Source organism: Salvelinus namaycush, unplaced genomic scaffold (genome assembly GCF_016432855.1).
Source record: "Salvelinus namaycush isolate Seneca unplaced genomic scaffold, SaNama_1.0 Scaffold1422, whole genome shotgun sequence".
Classification (NCBI taxonomy): Eukaryota; Metazoa; Chordata; class Actinopteri; order Salmoniformes; family Salmonidae; genus Salvelinus; species Salvelinus namaycush.
Window position 1 is genome coordinate 35,639 of NW_024058145.1, and position 17,599 is coordinate 53,237.

The window sequence follows — 17,599 nt, forward strand, 5'->3', positions numbered from 1 at the left end:
AAAACACTGCACTACTTTTAACCAGGAGGCCTGGTCAAAACACTGCACTACTTTTAACCAGGAGGCCTGATCAAAACACTGCACTACTTTAAACCAGGAGGCCTGATCAAAACACTGCACTACTTTTAACCAGGAGGCCTGGTCAAAATACTGCACTACTTTTAACCAGGAGGCCTGTAGGGCTGGTCAAAACACTGCACTACTTTTAACCAGGAGGCCTGGTCAAAACACTGCACTACTTTTAACCAGGAGGCCTGATCAAAACACTGCACTACTTTAAACCAGGAGGCCTGATCAAAACACTGCACTACTTTTAACCAGGAGGCCTGGTCAAAACACTGCACTACTTTAAACCAGGAGGCCTGATCAAAACACTGCACTACTTTTAACCAGGAGGCCTGGTCAAAACACTGCACTACTTTTAACCAGGAGGCCTGATCAAAACACTGCACTACTTTCAACCAGGAGGCCTACAGGGCTGGTCAAAACACTGCACTACTTTTAACCAGGAGGCCTGTAGGCCTGGTCAAAACACTGCACTACTTTTAACCAGGAGGCCTGTAGGCCTGGTCAAAACACTGCACTACTTTTAACCAGGAGGCCTGTAGGGCTGGTCAAAACACTGCTCTACTTTTAACCAGGAGGCCTGATCAAAACACTGCACTACTTTTAACCAGGAGGCCTGGTCAAAACACTGCTCTACGGCAAACTCAGCTCCATCATTCATTGAATCAGATGGCTCGTTCGTCACAAAACCCACTGATATTGTCAAATACTTTAATGATTTTTTTTTATTAGCAAGATTAGCAAACGTAGACATGACATGCCAGCAACAAACACTGACACTACACATCCAAGTATGTCTGAACAAATTATGAAAGACAAGAATTGTAATTTTGAATTTCAGTAAAGTGAGTGTGGAAGAGGTGAAACAATTATTGTTGTCTATCGACAATGACAAGCCACCGGACTCTGACAACTTGGATGGAAAATGACTGAGGATAATAGCGGACGATATTACCACTGCTATTTGCCATATCTTCAGTCTAAGCCTACTAGAAAGTGTGTGGCCTCAGGCCTGGAGGGAAGCTAAAGTCATTCCGCTACCTAAGAATAGTAAAGCCCCCTTTACTGGCTCAAATAGCCGACCAATCAGCCTGTTACCAACCCTTAGTAAACTTCTGGAAAAAATGGTGTTTGCCCAGATACAATGCTATTTCACAGTAAACAAATTGACAACAGACTTTCAGCATGCTAATAGGGAACTCAACAAGCACAGCACTTACACAAATGACTGATTAGCTGAGAGAAATTGATGATAAAAAGATTGTGGGAGCTGTTTTGTTAGACTTCAGTACGGCTTTTGACATTATCGATCGTAGTCTGCTGCTGGAAAAACGTGTGTTGTGGCTTTACACCCCCTGCTATAATGTGTTGTGGCTTTACACCCCCTGCTATAATGTGTTGTGGCTTTACACCCCCTGCTATAATGTGTTGTGGCTTTACACCCCCTGCTATAATGTGTTATGGCTTTACACCCCCTGCTATAATGTGTTGTGGCTTTACACCCCCTGCTATAATGTGTTGTGGCTTTACACCCCCTGCTATAATGTGTTGTGGCTTTACACCCCCTGCTATAATGTGTTGTGGCTTTACACCCCCTGCTATATTGTGTTGTGGCTTTACACCCCCTGCTATGATGTGTTGTGGCTTTACACCCCCTGCTATGATGTGTTGTGGCTTTACACCCCCTGCTATAATGTGTTGTGGCTTTACACCCCCTGCTATAATGTGTTGTGGCTTTACACCCCCTGCTATAATGTGTTGTGGCTTTACACCCCCTGCTATAATGTGTTGTGGCTTTACACCCCCTGCTATATTGTGTTGTGGCTTTACACCCCCTGCTATGATGTGTTGTGGCTTTACACCCACTGCTATGATGTGTTGTGGCTTTACACCCCCTGCTATAATGTGTTGTGGCTTTACACCCCCTGCTATAATGTGTTGTGGCTTTACACCCCCTGCTATAATGTGTTGTGGCTTTACACCCCCTGCTATAATGTGTTGTGGCTTTACACCCCCTGCTATAATGTGTTGTGGCTTTACACCCCCTGCTATGTGTTGTGGCTTTACACCCCCTGCTATGATGTGTTGTGGCTTTACACCCCCTGCTATAATGTGTTGTGGCTTTACACCCCCTGCTATAATGTGTTGTGGCTTTACACCCCCTGCTATAATGTGTTGTGGCTTTACACCCCCTGCTATATTGTGTTATGGCTTTACACCCCCTGCTATAATGTGTTGTGGCTTTACACCCCCTGCTATATTGTGTTATGGCTTTACACCCCCTGCTATAATGTGTTGTGGCTTTACACCCCCTGCTATAATGTGTTGTGGCTTTACACCCCCTGCTATAATGTGTTGTGGCTTTACACCCCCTGCTATAATGTGTTATGGCTTTACACCCCCTGCTATAATGTGTTCTGGCTTTACACCCCCTGCTATAATGTGTTGTGGCTTTACACCCCCTGCTATAATGTGTTATGGCTTTACACCCCCTGCTATAATGTGTTGTGGCTTTACACCCCCTGCTATAATGTGTTATGGCTTTACACCCCCTGCTATATTCTGTTGTGGCTTTACACCCCCTGCTATAATGTGTTGTGGCTTTACACCCCCTGCTATAATGTGTTGTGGCTTTACACCCCCTGCTATAATGTGTTGTGGCTTTACACCCCCTGCTATAATGTGTTATGGCTTTACACCCCCTGCTATATTCTGTTGTGGCTTTACACCCCCTGCTATAATGTGTTGTGGCTTTACACCCCCTGCTATAATGTGTTCTGGCTTTACACCCCCTGCTATAATGTGTTGTGGCTTTACACCCCCTGCTATAATGTGTTATGGCTTTACACCCCCTGCTATATTCTGTTGTGGCTTTACACCCCCTGCTATAATGTGTTGTGGCTTTACACCCCCTGCTATAATGTGTTGTGGCTTTACACCCCCTGCTATAATGTGGATGAAGAGTTACCTGTCTAACAGAACACAGAGGGTGTTCTTTAACCTTTATTTAAACTAGGAAAGTCAGTTAAGAACAAATTCTTATTTATAATGACGTCCTACTGGGGAACAGTGGGTTAACTACCTTGTTCAGGGGAACAGTGGGTTAACTGCCTTGTTCAGGGGAACAGTGGTTTAACTACCTTGTTCAGGGGAACAGTGGGTTAACTTCCTTGTTCAGGGGGAACAGTGGGATAACTACCTTGTTCAGGGGAACAGTGGGTTAACTGCCTTGTTCAGGGGAACAGTGGGTTAACTGCCTTGTTCAGGGGAACAGTGGGTTAACTGCCTTGTTCAGGGGAACAGTGGGTTAACTGCCTTGTTCAGGGGAACAGTGGGTTAACTGCCTTGTTCAGGGGAACAGTGGTTTAACTACCTTGTTCAGGGGAACAGTGGGTTAACTACCTTGTTCAGGGGAACAGTGGGTTAACTGCCTTGTTCAGGGGAACAGTGGGTTAACTTCCTTGTTCAGGGGGAACAGTGGGATAACTACCTTGTTCAGGGGGAACAGTGGGTTAACTACCTTGTTCAGGGGAACAGTGGGTTAACTACCTTGTTCAGGGGAACAGTGGGTTAACTGCCTTGTTCAGGGGAACAGTGGTTTAACTACCTTGTTCAGGGGAACAGTGGGTTAAACTTCCTTGTTCAGGGGGAACAGTGGGATAACTACCTTGTTCAGGGGAACAGTGGGTTAACTGCCTTGTTCAGGGGAACAGTGGGTTAACTGCCTTGTTCAGGGGAACAGTGGGTTAACTGCCTTGTTCAGGGGAACAGTGGGTTAACTACCTTGTTCAGGGGAACAGTGGGTTAACTTCCTTGTTCAGGGGGAACAGTGGGTTAACTTCCTTGTTCAGGGGGAACAGTGGGTTAACTGCCTTGTTCAGGGGGAACAGTGGGTTAACTGCCTTGTTCAGGGGAACAGTGGGTTAACTGCCTTGTTCAGGGGAACAGTGGGTTAACTGCCTTGTTCAGGGGAACAGTGGGTTAACTGCCTTGTTCAGGGGGAACAGTGGGTTAACTGCCTTGTTCAGGGGGAACAGTGGGTTTAACTGCCTTGTTCAGGGGGAACAGTGGGTTTAACTGCCTTGTTCAGGGGAACAGTGGGTTAACTGCCTTGTTCAGGGGAACAGTGGGTTAACTGCCTTGTTCAGGGGAACAGTGGGTTAACTGCCTTGTTCAGGGGAACAGTGGGTTAACTGCCTTGTTCAGGGGAACAGTGGGTTAACTGCCTTGTTCAGGGGAACAGTGGGTTAACTGCCTTGTTCAGGGGAACAGTGGGTTAACTGCCTTGTTCAGGGGAACAGTGGGTTTAACTGCCTTGTTCAGGGGAACAGTGGGTTTAACTGCCTTGTTCAGGGGAACAGTGGGTTTAACTGCCTTGTTCAGGGGAACAGTGGGTTTAACTGCCTTGTTCAGGGGAACAGTGGGTTTAACTGCCTTGTTCAGGGGGAACAGTGAGTTAACTGCCTTGTTCAGGGGGAACAGCGAGTTAACTGCCTTGTTCAGGGGAACAGCGGGTTAACTGCCTTGTTCAGGGGAACAGCGGGTTAACTGCCTTGTTCAGGGGAACAGCGGGTTAACTGCCTTGTTCAGGGGAACAGCGGGTTAACTGCCTTGTTCAGGGGAACAGCGGGTTAACTGCCTTGTTCAGGGGGAACAGCGGGTTTAACTGCCTTGTTCAGGGGGAACAGCGGGTTTAACTGCCTTGTTCAGGGGGAACAGCGGGTTTAACTGCCTTGTTCAGGGGGAACAGCGGGTTTACTGCCTTGTTCAGGGGGAACAGCGGGTTAACTGCCTTGTTCAGGGGAACAGCGGGTTAACTGCCTTGTTCAGGGGAACAGCGGGTTAACTGCCTTGTTCAGGGGAACAGCGGGTTAACTGCCTTGTTCAGGGGAACAGTGGGGTTAACTGCCTTGTTCAGGGGAACAGTGGGGTTAACTGCCTTGTTCAGGGGAACAGTGGGGTTAACTGCCTTGTTCAGGGGAACAGTGGGGTTAACTGCCTTGTTCAGGGGAACAGTGGGGTTAACTGCCTTGTTCAGGGGAACAGTGGGGTTAACTGCCTTGTTCAGGGGAACAGTGGGGTTAACTGCCTTGTTCAGGGGAACAGTGGGGTTAACTGCCTTGTTCAGGGGAACAGTGGGGTTAACTGCCTTGTTCAGGGGAACAGTGGGGTTAACTGCCTTGTTCAGGGGAACAGTGGGGTTAACTGCCTTGTTCAGGGGAACAGTGGGGTTAACTGCCTTGTTCAGGGGAACAGTGGGGTTAACTGCCTTGTTCAGGGGAACAGTGGGGTTAACTGCCTTGTTCAGGGGAACAGTGGGGTTAACTGCCTTGTTCAGGGGAACAGTGGGGTTAACTGCCTTGTTCAGGGGAACAGTGGGGTTAACTGCCTTGTTCAGGGGAACAGTGGGGTTAACTGCCTTGTTCAGGGGAACAGTGGGGTTAACTGCCTTGTTCAGGGGAACAGTGGGGTTAACTGCCTTGTTCAGGGGAACAGTGGGGTTAACTGCCTTGTTCAGGGGAACAGTGGGGTTAACTGCCTTGTTCAGGGGAACAGTGGGGTTAACTGCCTTGTTCAGGGGAACAGTGGGGTTAACTGCCTTGTTCAGGGGAACAGTGGGGTTAACTGCCTTGTTCAGGGGAACAGTGGGTTAACTGCCTTGTTCAGGGGAACAGTGGGTTAACTGCCTTGTTCAGGGGAACAGTGGGTTAACTGCCTTGTTCAGGGGAACAGTGGGTTAACTGCCTTGTTCAGGGGAACAGTGGGTTAACTGCCTTGTTCAGGGGAACAGTGGGTTAACTGCCTTGTTCAGGGGAACAGTGGGTTAACTGCCTTGTTCAGGGGAACAGTGGGTTAACTGCCTTGTTCAGGGGAACAGTGGGTTAACTGCCTTGTTCAGGGGAACAGTGGGGTTAACTGCCTTGTTCAGGGGGAACAGTGGGGTTAGCTGCCTTGTTCAGGGGGAACAGTGGGGTTAGCTGCCTTGTTCAGGGGAACAGTGGGGTTAACTGCCTTGTTCAGGGGAACAGTGGGGTTAACTGCCTTGTTCAGGGGAACAGTGGGGTTAACTGCCTTGTTCAGGGGAACAGTGGGTTAACTGCCTTGTTCAGGGGAACAGTGGGTTAACTGCCTTGTTCAGGGGAACAGTGGGTTAACTGCCTTGTTCAGGGGAACAGTGGGTTAACTGCCTTGTTCAGGGGAACAGTGGGTTAACTGCCTTGTTCAGGGGAACAGTGGGTTAACTGCCTTGTTCAGGGGAACAGTGGGTTAACTGCCTTGTTCAGGGGAACAGTGGGTTAACTGCCTTGTTCAGGGGAACAGTGGGTTAACTTCCTTGTTCAGGGGAACAGTGGGGTTAACTGCCTTGTTCAGGGGAACAGTGGGGTTAACTGCCTTGTTCAGGGGAACAGTGGGTTAACTGCCTTGTTCAGGGGAACAGTGGGTTAACTGCCTTGTTCAGGGGGAACAGTGGGGTTAACTGCCTTGTTCAGGGGGAACAGTGGGGTTAACTGCCTTGTTCAGGGGAACAGTGGGTTAACTGCCTTGTTCAGGGGAACAGTGGGTTAACTGCCTTGTTCAGGGGAACAGTGGGTTTAACTGCCTTGTTCAGGGGAACAGTGGGTTTAACTGCCTTGTTCAGGGGAACAGTGGGTGAACTGCCTTGTTCAGGGGAACAGTGGGTTAACTGCCTTGTTCAGGGGAACAGTGGGTTAACTGCCTTGTTCAGGGGAACAGTGGGTTAACTGCCCTGTTCAGGGGAACAGTGGGTTAACTGCCTTGTTCAGGGGAACAGTGGGTTAACTGCCCTGTTCAGGGGAACAGTGGGTTAACTGCCTTGTTCAGGGGGAACAGTGGGTTAACTGCCTTGTTCAGGGGGAACAGTGGGTTAACTGCCTTGTTCAGGGGAACAGTGGGTTAACTGCCTTGTTCAGGGGAACAGTGGGTTAACTGCCTTGTTCAGGGGAACGGTGGGTTAACTGCCTTGTTCAGGGGAACGGTGGGTTAACTGCCTTGTTCAGGGGAACGGTGGGTTAACTGCCTTGTTCAGGGGAACGGTGGGTTAACTGCCTTGTTCAGGGGAACGGTGGGTTAACTGCCTTGTTCAGGGGAACAGTGGGTTAACTGCCTTGTTCAGGGGGAACAGTGGGTTAACTGCCTTGTTCAGGGGAACAGTGGGTTAACTGCCTTGTTCAGGGGAACGGTGGGTTAACTGCCTTGTTCAGGGGAACGGTGGGTTAACTGCCTTGTTCAGGGGAACAGTGGGTTAACTGCCTTGTTCAGGGGAACAGTGGGTTAACTGCCTTGTTCAGGGGAACAGTGGGTTAACTGCCTTGTTCAGGGGAACAGTGGGTTAACTGCCTTGTTCAGGGGGAACAGTGGGTTAACTGCCTTGTTCAGGGGGAACAGTGGGTTAACTGCCTTGTTCAGGGGGAACAGTGGGTTAACTGCCTTGTTCAGGGGAACAGTGGGTTAACTGCCTTGTTCAGGGGAACAGTGGGTTAACTGCCTTGTTCAGGGGAACAGTGGGTTAACTGCCTTGTTCAGGGGAACAGTGGGGTTAACTGCCTTGTTCAGGGGAACAGTGGGTTAACTGCCTTGTTCAGGGGAACAGTGGGTTAACTGCCTAGTTCAGGGGAACAGTGGGTTTAACTGCCTTGTTCAGGGGAACAGTGGGTTAACTTCCTTGTTCAGGGGAACAGTGGGTTTAACTGCCTTGTTCAGCATATTTTTACCTTGTCAGCTTGGGGATTCAGTCCAGAAACCTTTTGGTTACTGGCCCAATGCTCTAACCACTAGGCTACCTGCCGCCTCTACGCTCTAACCACTAGGCTACCTGCCGCCTCTACGCTCTAACCACTAGGCTACCTGCCGCCTCTACGCTCTAACCACTAGGCTACCTGCCGCCTCTACGCTCTAACCACTAGGCTACCTGCCGCCTCTACGCTCTAACCACTAGGCTACCTGCCGCCTCTACGCTCTAACCACTAGGCTACCTGCCGCCTCTACGCTCTAACCACTAGGCTACCTGCCGCCTCTACGCTCTAACCACTAGGCTACCTGCCGCCCCTACGCTCTAACCACTAGGCTACCTGCCGCCCCTACGCTCTAACCACTAGGCTACCTGCAGCCCCTACACTCTAACCACTAGGATACATGCCGCCTCTACACTCTAACCACTAGGCCAGGTAGAATCAGGAATTCCCCAGGGCAGCTGTCTAGTCCCCTTACTTTTTCCATCTTTACTAATGACATGCCACTGGCTTTGAGTGAAGCCAGTGTGTCTATGTATGCGGATGACTCAACACTATACACGTCAGTTACTACAGCGACTGAAAACAGTTAGTTTAGTTAGTTAGTCCTAAATATTTCAGAAACTAAAAACATTTTATTTGGGACAAATCATTCACTAAACCCTAAACCTCAACTAAACCTTGTATTAAATAATGTGGAAATGGAGCAAGTTGAGTTGACTAAACTGCTTGGAGTAACCCTAGATTGTAAACTGTCATGGTCAAAACATATTGATTCAACAGTAGCTAAGATGGGGAGAAATCTGTCCATAATAAAGCACTGCTCTACCTTCTTAACAACACACTTAACAAGGCAGGTCCTACAGACCCTGGTTTTGTCACCTGACCACACATACTGTTCAGTCGTGTGGTCAGGTGCTACAAAGAGGGACCTCGGGAAACTACAATTGTCTCAGAACAGGGCAGCGTGTCTGGCCCTTGGATGTACACAGAGAGCTAACATTAATAATATGCATCTAAATCTCTCATGGCTCAAAGTGGAAGAGAGATTGACTTCATCACTACTTGTTTATTAAGTAAGAGGTGTTGACAAGCTGAAGGTACCGAGCTGTCTGTTTAAAAATACTAGCACACAGCTCAGACACCCCACAAGACATGTCACCAGAGGTTTCTTCACAGTCCCCAAGTCCAGAACAGACTATGGGAGGCACACAGTACTACATAGAGCCATGACTACATGGATCCATAATAAACCCCAGGAAGAGAAGCTGCTGCCTTGGCAGGAACTAATGGGGATCCATAATAAACCCCAGGAAGAGTAGCTGCTGCCTTGGCAGGAACTAATGGGGATCCATAATAAACCCCAGGAAGAGTAGCTGCTGCCTTGGCAGGAACTAATGGGGATCCATAATAAACCCCAGGAAGAGTAGCTGCTGCCTTGGCAGGAACTAATGGTGATCCATAATAAACCCCAGGAAGAGTAGCTGCTGCCTTGGCAGGAACTAATGGGGATCCATTATAAACCCCAGGAAGAGTAGCTGCTGCCTTGGCAGGAACTAATGGGGATCCATTATAAACCCCCAGGAAGAGTAGCTGCTGCCTTGGCAGGAACTAATGGGGATCCATAATAAACCCCAGGAAGAGTAGCTGCTGCCTTGGCAGGAACTAATGGGGATCCATAATAAACCCCAGGAAGAGTAGCTGCTGCCTCAGCAGGAACTAATGGGGATCCATAATAAACCTCAGGAAGAGTAGCTGCTGCCTTGGCAGGAACTAATGGGGATCCATTATAAACCCCTGGAAGAGTAGCCGCTGCCTTGGCAGGAACTAATGGGGATCCATAATAAACCCCAAGAAGAGTAGCTGCTGCCTTGGCAGGAACTAATGGGGATCCATAATAAACCCCAGGAAGAGTAGCTGCTGCCTTGGCAGGAACTAATGGGGATCCATTATAAACCCCTGGAAGAGTAGCTGCTGCCTTGGCAGGAACTAATGGGGATCCATAATAAACCCCAGGAAGAGTAGCTGCTGCCTTGGTAGGAACTAATGGGGATCCATAATAAACCTCAGGAAGAGTAGCTGCTGCCTTGGCAGGAACTAATGGGGATCCATAATAAACCCCAGGAAGAGTAGCTGCTGCCTTGGCAGGAACTAACGGGGATCCATAATAAACCTCAGGAAGAGTAGCTGCTGCCTTGGCAGGAACTAACGGGGATCCATAATAAACCCCAGGAAGAGAAGCTGCTGCCTTGGCAGGAACTAATGGGGATCCATAATAAACCCCAGGAAGAGTAGCTGCTGCCTTGGCAGGAACTAATGGGGATCCATTATAAACCCCTGGAAGAGTAGCTGCTGCCTTGGCAGGAACTAATGGGGATCCATAATAAACCCCAGGAAGAGTAGCTGCTGCCTTGGTAGGAACTAATGGGGATCCATAATAAACCTCAGGAAGAGTAGCTGCTGCCTTGGCAGGAACTAATGGGGATCCATAATAAACCCCAGGAAGAGTAGCTGCTGCCTTGGCAGGAACTAACGGGGATCCATAATAAACCTCAGGAAGAGTAGCTGCTGCCTTGGCAGGAACTAACGGGGATCCATAATAAACCCCAGGAAGAGAAGCTGCTGCCTTGGCAGGAACTAATGGGGATCCATAATAAACCTCAGGAAGAGTAGCTGCTGCCTTGGCAGGAACTAACGGGGATCCATAATAAACCTCAGGAAGATTAGCTGCTGCCTTGGCAGGAACTAATGGGGATCCATTACAAACCCCAGGAAGAGAAGCTGCTGCCTTGGCAGGAACTAATGGGGATCCATAATAAACCCCAGGAAGAGTAGCTGCTGCCTTGGCAGGAACTAATGGGGATCCATAATAAACCCCAGGAAGAGTAGCTGCTGCCTTGGCAGGAACTAATGGTGATCCATAATAAACCCCAGGAAGAATAGCTGCTGCCTTGGCAGGAACTAATGGGGATCCATAATAAACCCAGGAAGAGTAGCAGCTGCCTTGGCAGGAACTAATGGGAGTCTAGTTTTACCAGAACACATTGTGTTTTACAGCAAAGACCTGAGTAAGAGGATAGAGGAGTTGAAGAAGCACTTGAGCAGTCTCCTGGATGTGTGTTGCATTTAAATAGGGACAGGAGAGAAGACATTAGTTCAGGGTGAGAGGCGGGGCCCTGAGTTTCTCCTGACCTCACCAGGAGGGTGGAAGCTAAAACTAGGTACCATTTGTCCTGGTCATTTACATGACCTTGCCTTGGCCATACAATAGACTAGCATCCCGTCTAGGCTAGGGGTGTACTTGTACATCAAGCTGCCTCACACTACAGAAACAGTAGATGGACTCCTGCCCTATGGGCCGTTCTGGTTCACTGTACAGAAACAGTAGATGGACTCCTGCCCTATGGGCCGTTCTGGTTCACTGTACAGTAACAGGAGATGGACTCCTGCCCTATGGGCCGTTCTGGTTCACTCTACAGAAACAGGAGATGGACTCCTGCCCTATGGGCCGTTCTGGTTCACTCTCCAGAAACAGGAGATGGACTCCTGCCCTATGGGCCGTTCTGGTTCACTGTACAGAAACAGGAGATGGACTCCTGCCCTATGGGCCGTTCTGGTTCACTCTACAGAAACAGGAGATGGACTCCTGCCCTATGGGCCGTTCTGGTTCACTGTACAGAAACAGGAGATGGACTCCTGCCCTATGGGCCGTTCTGGTTCACTGTATAGAAACAGGAGATGGACTCCTGCCCTATGGGCCGTTCTGGTTCACTATACAGAAACAGGAGATGGACTCCTGCCCTATGGGCCGTTCTGGTTCACTGTATAGAAACAGGAGATGGACTCCTGCCCTATGGGCCGTTCTGGTTCACTGTACAGAAACAGGAGATGGACTCCTGCCCTATGGGCCGTTCTGGTTCACTATACAGAAACAGGAGATGGACTCCTGCCCTATGGGCCGTTCTGGTTCACTGTACAGAAACAGGAGATGGTCTCCTGCCCTACGGGCCGTTCTGGCTCACTATACAGAAACAGGAGATGGACTCCTGCCCTACGGGCCGTTCTGGTTCACTCTACAGAAACAGGAGATGGACTCCTGCCCTACGGGCCGTTCTGGTTCACTATACAGAAACAGGAGATGGACTCCTGCCCTACGGGCCGTTCTGGTTCACTGTACAGTAACAGGAGATGGACTCCTGCCCTATGGGCCGTTCTGGTTCACTGTACAGAAACAGGAGATGGACTCCTGCCCTATGGGCCGTTCTGGTTCACTCTACAGAAACAGGAGATGGACTCCTGCCCTATGGGCCGTTCTGGTTCACTGTACAGAAACAGGAGATGGACTGCTGCCCTATGGGCCGTTCTGGTTCACTCTCCAGAAACAGGAGATGGACTCCTGCCCTATGGGCCGTTCTGGTTCACTGTACAGAAACAGGAGATGGACTCCTGCCCTATGGGCCGTTCTGGTTCACTCTCCAGAAACAGGAGATGGACTCCTGCCCTATGGGCCGTTCTGGTTCACTCTCCAGAAACAGGAGATGGACTCCTGCCCTATGGGCCGTTCTGGTTCACTGTACAGAAACAGGAGATGGACTCCTGCCCTATGGGCCGTTCTGGTTCACTCTACAGAAACAGGAGATGGACTCCTGCCCTATGGGCCGTTCTGGTTCACTGTACAGAAACAGGAGATAGACTCCTGCCTAGACAAAAATCCATATTGTGATAAATTGCCTGAATGAACAATGAAAAGAACGATACGTTTATAACATGAATAATGTGCTCCACAGTTTAACATGAATAATGTGCTCCAACATGAATAATGTGCTCCACAGTTTAACATGAATAATGTGCTCCACCGTTTAGCATGAATAATGTGCTCCAACATGAATAATGTGCTCCACAGTTTAACATGAATAATGTGCTCCGCCGTTTAGCATGAATAATGTGCTCCACCGTTTAACATGAATAATGTGCTCCACCGTTTAGCATGAATAATGTGCTCCACCGTTTAACATGAATAATGTGCTCCACCGTTTAGCATGAATAATGTGCTCCACCATTTAACATGAATAATGTGCTCCGCCATTTAACATGAATAATGTGCTCCACCGTTTAACATGAATAATGTGCTCCACCATTTAACATGAATAATGTGCTCCACCGTTTAACATGAATAATGTGCTCCACCGTTTAGCATGAATAATGTGCTCCACCGTTTAACATGAATAATGTGCTCCACCGTTTAGCATGAATAATGTGCTCCACCGTTTAACATGAATAATGTGCTCCACCATTTAACATGAATAATGTGCTCCACCATTTAACATGAATAATGTGCTCCACCATTTAACATGAATAATGTGCTCCACCGTTTAGCATGAATAATGTGCTCCACCGTTTAGCATGAATAATGTGCTCCACCGTTTAGCATGAATAATGTGCTCCACCGTTTAGCATGAATAATGTGCTCCACCGTTTAGCATGAATAATGTGCTCCACCGTTTAGCATGAATAATGTGCTCCACCGTTTAGCATGAATAATGTGCTCCACCGTTTAACATGAATAATGTGCTCCGCCGTTTAACATGAATAATGTGCTCCACAGTTTAACATGAATAATGTGCTCCACCGTTTAACATGAATAATGTGCTCCACCGTTTAACATGAATAATGTGCTCCACCATTGTTTTTATTCTCCTTTAAACCACTACTACCAGTTTAATGGTTGAAGCCATTAATTGTCCCATGAACAATCACACGTATTATCAAACTTATTTAAATTTCAAAATTTGACATTTGTCTAGTATAGAGCTACTTATCGTAATGAACGAGATCAGCAAAATGCCTGTGATAAGTGGTTGGTCGGTGTCGATCATTGTAGGTTTATTATCCCAGCTCTACTCCAACCTCATGGGTCTGTCTGGCTCTTACAAAACTAGTTACACTACATGACCAAAAGTATGTGGACACCTGCTCGTTTAACATCTCATTACAAAATCATGGGCATTAATATGGAGTTGGTCCCCCCCTCTTTGCTGCTATAACAGCCTCCACTCTTCTGGGAAGGCTTTCCACTAGATGTTGGAACATTGCTGCTATAACAGCCTCCACTCTTCTGGGAAGGCTTTCCACTAGATGTTGGAACATTGCTGCTATAACAGCCTCCACTCTTCTGGGAAGGCTTTCCACTAGATGTTGGAACATTGCTGCCAGGACTTGCTACCATTCAGCCACGAGCATTAGTGAGGTCGGGCACTGATGTTGGGCGATTAGGCCTGGCTCGCAGTCGGTGTTCCAATTCATCCCAAAGCTTTTCGATGGGGTTGAGGTCAGGGCTCTGTGTAGGCCAGTCAAGTTCTTACACACCGATCTCGACAAACCATTTCTGTATGGACCTCGCTTTGTGCACGGGGCCATTCTCATGCTGAAACAGGAAAGGGCCTTCCCCCAATTGGTGAAGAGTGATTCTTCACTCCAGAGAACCCGTTTCAACTGCTCCAGAGTCCAATGGCGGCGAGCTTTACACCACTCCAGCTGACGCTTGGCATTGCGCATGGTGATCTGACGCTTGTGTGTGGCTGCTCGGCCATGGAAACCCATTTCATGAAGCTCCCGACGAACAGTTCTGGTGCTGACGTTGCTTCCAGAGGCAGTTTGGAACTCGGTAGTGAGAGTTGCAACCCGAGGACAGATGTTTTTTAATGCGCTACGGGGTTCAGCACTTGTGCATTTAATTTAAATATGTAAAGTGTTTATGTAAAAACGCCTCTAAGACAGAAAGTATATTTTTCCTCAAGAATCCACATGAATAAGACTACCTCGGTGCCTCTGCTTGTGAAGGGAGAAGGCCAAGTCTGACAGAGAACAAACAGCTTCCGAAGAGACAGGATTCTTAGTATGTGGTATTCATTTAGCCATGCAGAATGGAACACTGTAACGCCACAAACAGCCACAGGATAGCAGTACTGACTGTATCCATCCACAGTTAGAGAATTGCGCAGGTTTCATCATCACCAAATCCTGTGCCTTTCAGCTTCTTGGTGGATGACGTGACCAGACATACCACCCCCTTTTTTTTTTGTGTGTTTTTTTTTTAGACCTTGAGAAAACAGCCCAGAGCTAGCAAGCTGTAACACGGGTTTTCATGTAACTGTAAATAGTGCTAATGGTTGGCTAGCTTGAGGTGCATACATGGTCTTGTCATATTCAGCAGTGCAGGCGTCTCTTGGGCACTCAGTCTCTCCTCCTCCTCTCCCTCCCCCTCTTACCGGTGCAGGTGTCTCCTGGGCACTCCGTCTCTCCTCCTCACCTACCTTCTATCCTCTCCTCTCACTCCCCTACCTCTTCCACCCCCCTACTTTCCTCCACCCTCTTACCAGTGCGGGCATCTCCTGGACAGTCTGCCTCTCCCCTACCTCCTCCTCCTCCTCTCCCTCCCCCTCTTACCAGTGCAGGCATCTCCTGGGCAGTCCGCCTCTCCCCTACCTCCTCCTCCTCCTCTCCATCCCCCTCTTACCGGTGCAGGCGTTTCCTGTGCGCTCCGTCTCTCCTCCTCCTCGACGCTCTTCCGGCAGCTCTGGCAGATCCAGAGCGGCACCTCTCCCAGTAGAGACTGGCTCAGCGAAGGCACGGTGTCGGATAGCTTCCGGCCCGGCACCTCTCTGAGCAGGGCCTGGGACAGGGCTGGGACAGCGTCAGCTAGCTTCGCCCCGTGGCCCCCAGGCAGACCGTTGGCAGAGCTCGCCCCCCAGTCCTTAAACTCACGGTGACACAGGAGGCAGCAGGTGTGCATTGGCTGGGGGAGAGCGACAGAGAGGTGAGCCAGTGATATTAGGAATGCAGCGGAGAGGAGGAGAGACAGAGATCAATCATCTAGGTGAAGGACAGGTGAAAGTAGGGGGAGGAGAGGAGAAGAGCGGAGGATGGGGAGGAGAAGAGAGGAGGATGGGGAGGAGAAGAGAGGAGGATGGAGGAGGGATGGAAGAAGGGAGGAAGAGGGGAGGATGGGGAGGAGAAGAGAGGAGGATGGAGGAGGGATGGAAGAAGGGAGGAAGAGGGGAGGATGGTTGGAGGAGAGCAGAGAGGAGGATGTTTTAGGTCAAGATCAGGGGTGGAGGAGAGGATGGGATCTGAGGAGAAGTGGATGTTAGTGAGATTGACATGGAGCATAATAAAGTTGTCCCCTGGACACTGATCTAAGGTCAAGTTTTTAACACAGAGATTAGAATTTCACGAGTAAGAACTGACCATGTTGACAAGGATCACAATAATATTTGTATTGCAAAGAGGAAGTAGAAGTTGACCATGGCGCCAGCTTGGCACATGCAGTGGTTTCTTAGAACAAACAGTGGTTAGAATGTAGTGATTGATTTCATGTGTCCCATGTCCACACTAGCTAGTGGTCTGCTGGTACAGTAAGCTTTGTTGACCACAAATACCGCATACACCTACAAGGGCGTCCATGTAATGTTTAGGTAAAAACTTCGACGCATACATATGACACTTGAGATGTGCAGAGAAAGTGTAAACTTAACTAAAGCAAGCCATGCATGGTTCTAGTCAAAACGTTAACACTATTTACAGTTAAAGTTACTCAGATGACTACCTCTGGGATGTAGTTTGTTAGTCAACTAGCTAAGCACGTGTAGTTACAGTACCGGTGTACAGTATATGGTGTACTAGCTGCCAAGTGTGATTACATGTCAGCAAACTTTCAATACCACCGTGAGTTAGGAGCTAACAAGCTAGATACAATTTTAACCGCAACATTTTACGACTTATCCGTGGCAAGCGCGCAACAATGTCAATCTTGCGACTGACACTAACTAACGTTACTACCAGAAAATGCAGACTGGATGTCGTTAGCTAGCTAGCCTAGTTGGCTAAAACTAATGTGAATGTGTATTTATTGATGGCTTGTACAATTTACAACGCTGGCTAAGTTTTAATTATTTATTAAGCTAGTGGAGCTAGCTATTACTCCGCCCCGATCAGATTGTAAATGAACAAAAAAATACAACCCCGGAGCACTAGTTAGTTATGCAACTTAGCTAGCTAGAATCCCCAATCAACCATCCAAACACCGAAGGAATTAACGTTAGCAGAAATACAGGATGTCCCTAAATGATTGGTAGGTTAGCTAACCTTTTAGCTAGCCCACTAGTTATTTATGCGGCTAGCTAACGTTACCTGATTCGCCCTGGCCGCCAGTCTATCCAGCCCTGCATCTCCGCCACCACCGCCAGCTGTATCTCCGGGAGAGACGGGGCTCTTCGGTATGCTCTGTTGTCCGGGCACTAGCTCCTTGCTCCCGACTCCTTGCTGTTTGCTCTTCTTCCTCGCCATCACGCAGGTGTCGGATATATCCTTTAGCCAAGGTTGCACTAGTTTAGAGGTGTTTAAAAGCACGGTTTCGATTCTTCTAGTATCACAAATGCTCACTATCTTCTCCAGTCAAGACAACAGTCAATATGGCGGAGCGCTGCCACACTCGGGGGTTCATAGGTCAAAGATAGTACTGGCAAAATGGCTTCACTATGATGAAGCTAAGCAGTCGCCATGTTGAGTGAGGGCAACCGTTCCAGGTAAATCACACAGTATAACGTTTTGTACAAAATCTCTGGTTTACAGGCCACAAATTGGTGCATTTCACATTTTGGATTTATTGGCATAATTCATATTTCCACCTGAACTATTATATAATGATAATAGTCTATCAATGACTGGCTACCACACCATTCAACGTCATGTTATTACACACAACGTCATGTTATTACACACAA

The 17,599-nt window shown here is 48.5% G+C and overlaps 1 protein-coding gene across 1 annotated transcript in view; it reads right to left on the reverse strand.

Annotated features, from left to right (window-relative positions):
* Positions 1-17,281, reverse strand: part of LOC120036672 (protein FAM193B-like) — a gene marked incomplete at its 3' end in the record, with an annotated part of 44,163 nt that extends 26,882 nt beyond the window's left edge. The window contains exons 1-2 of the mRNA XM_038983061.1: positions 17,007-17,281; positions 15,334-15,612 (exon numbers count right to left, since the gene is read on the reverse strand). Of these exons, the coding sequence (XP_038838989.1) occupies positions 15,334-15,612; positions 17,007-17,162 (435 nt within the window). The remainder of the gene's footprint in view (positions 1-15,333; positions 15,613-17,006) is intronic.
* Between the last annotated feature and the right edge of the window lie 318 nt (positions 17,282-17,599).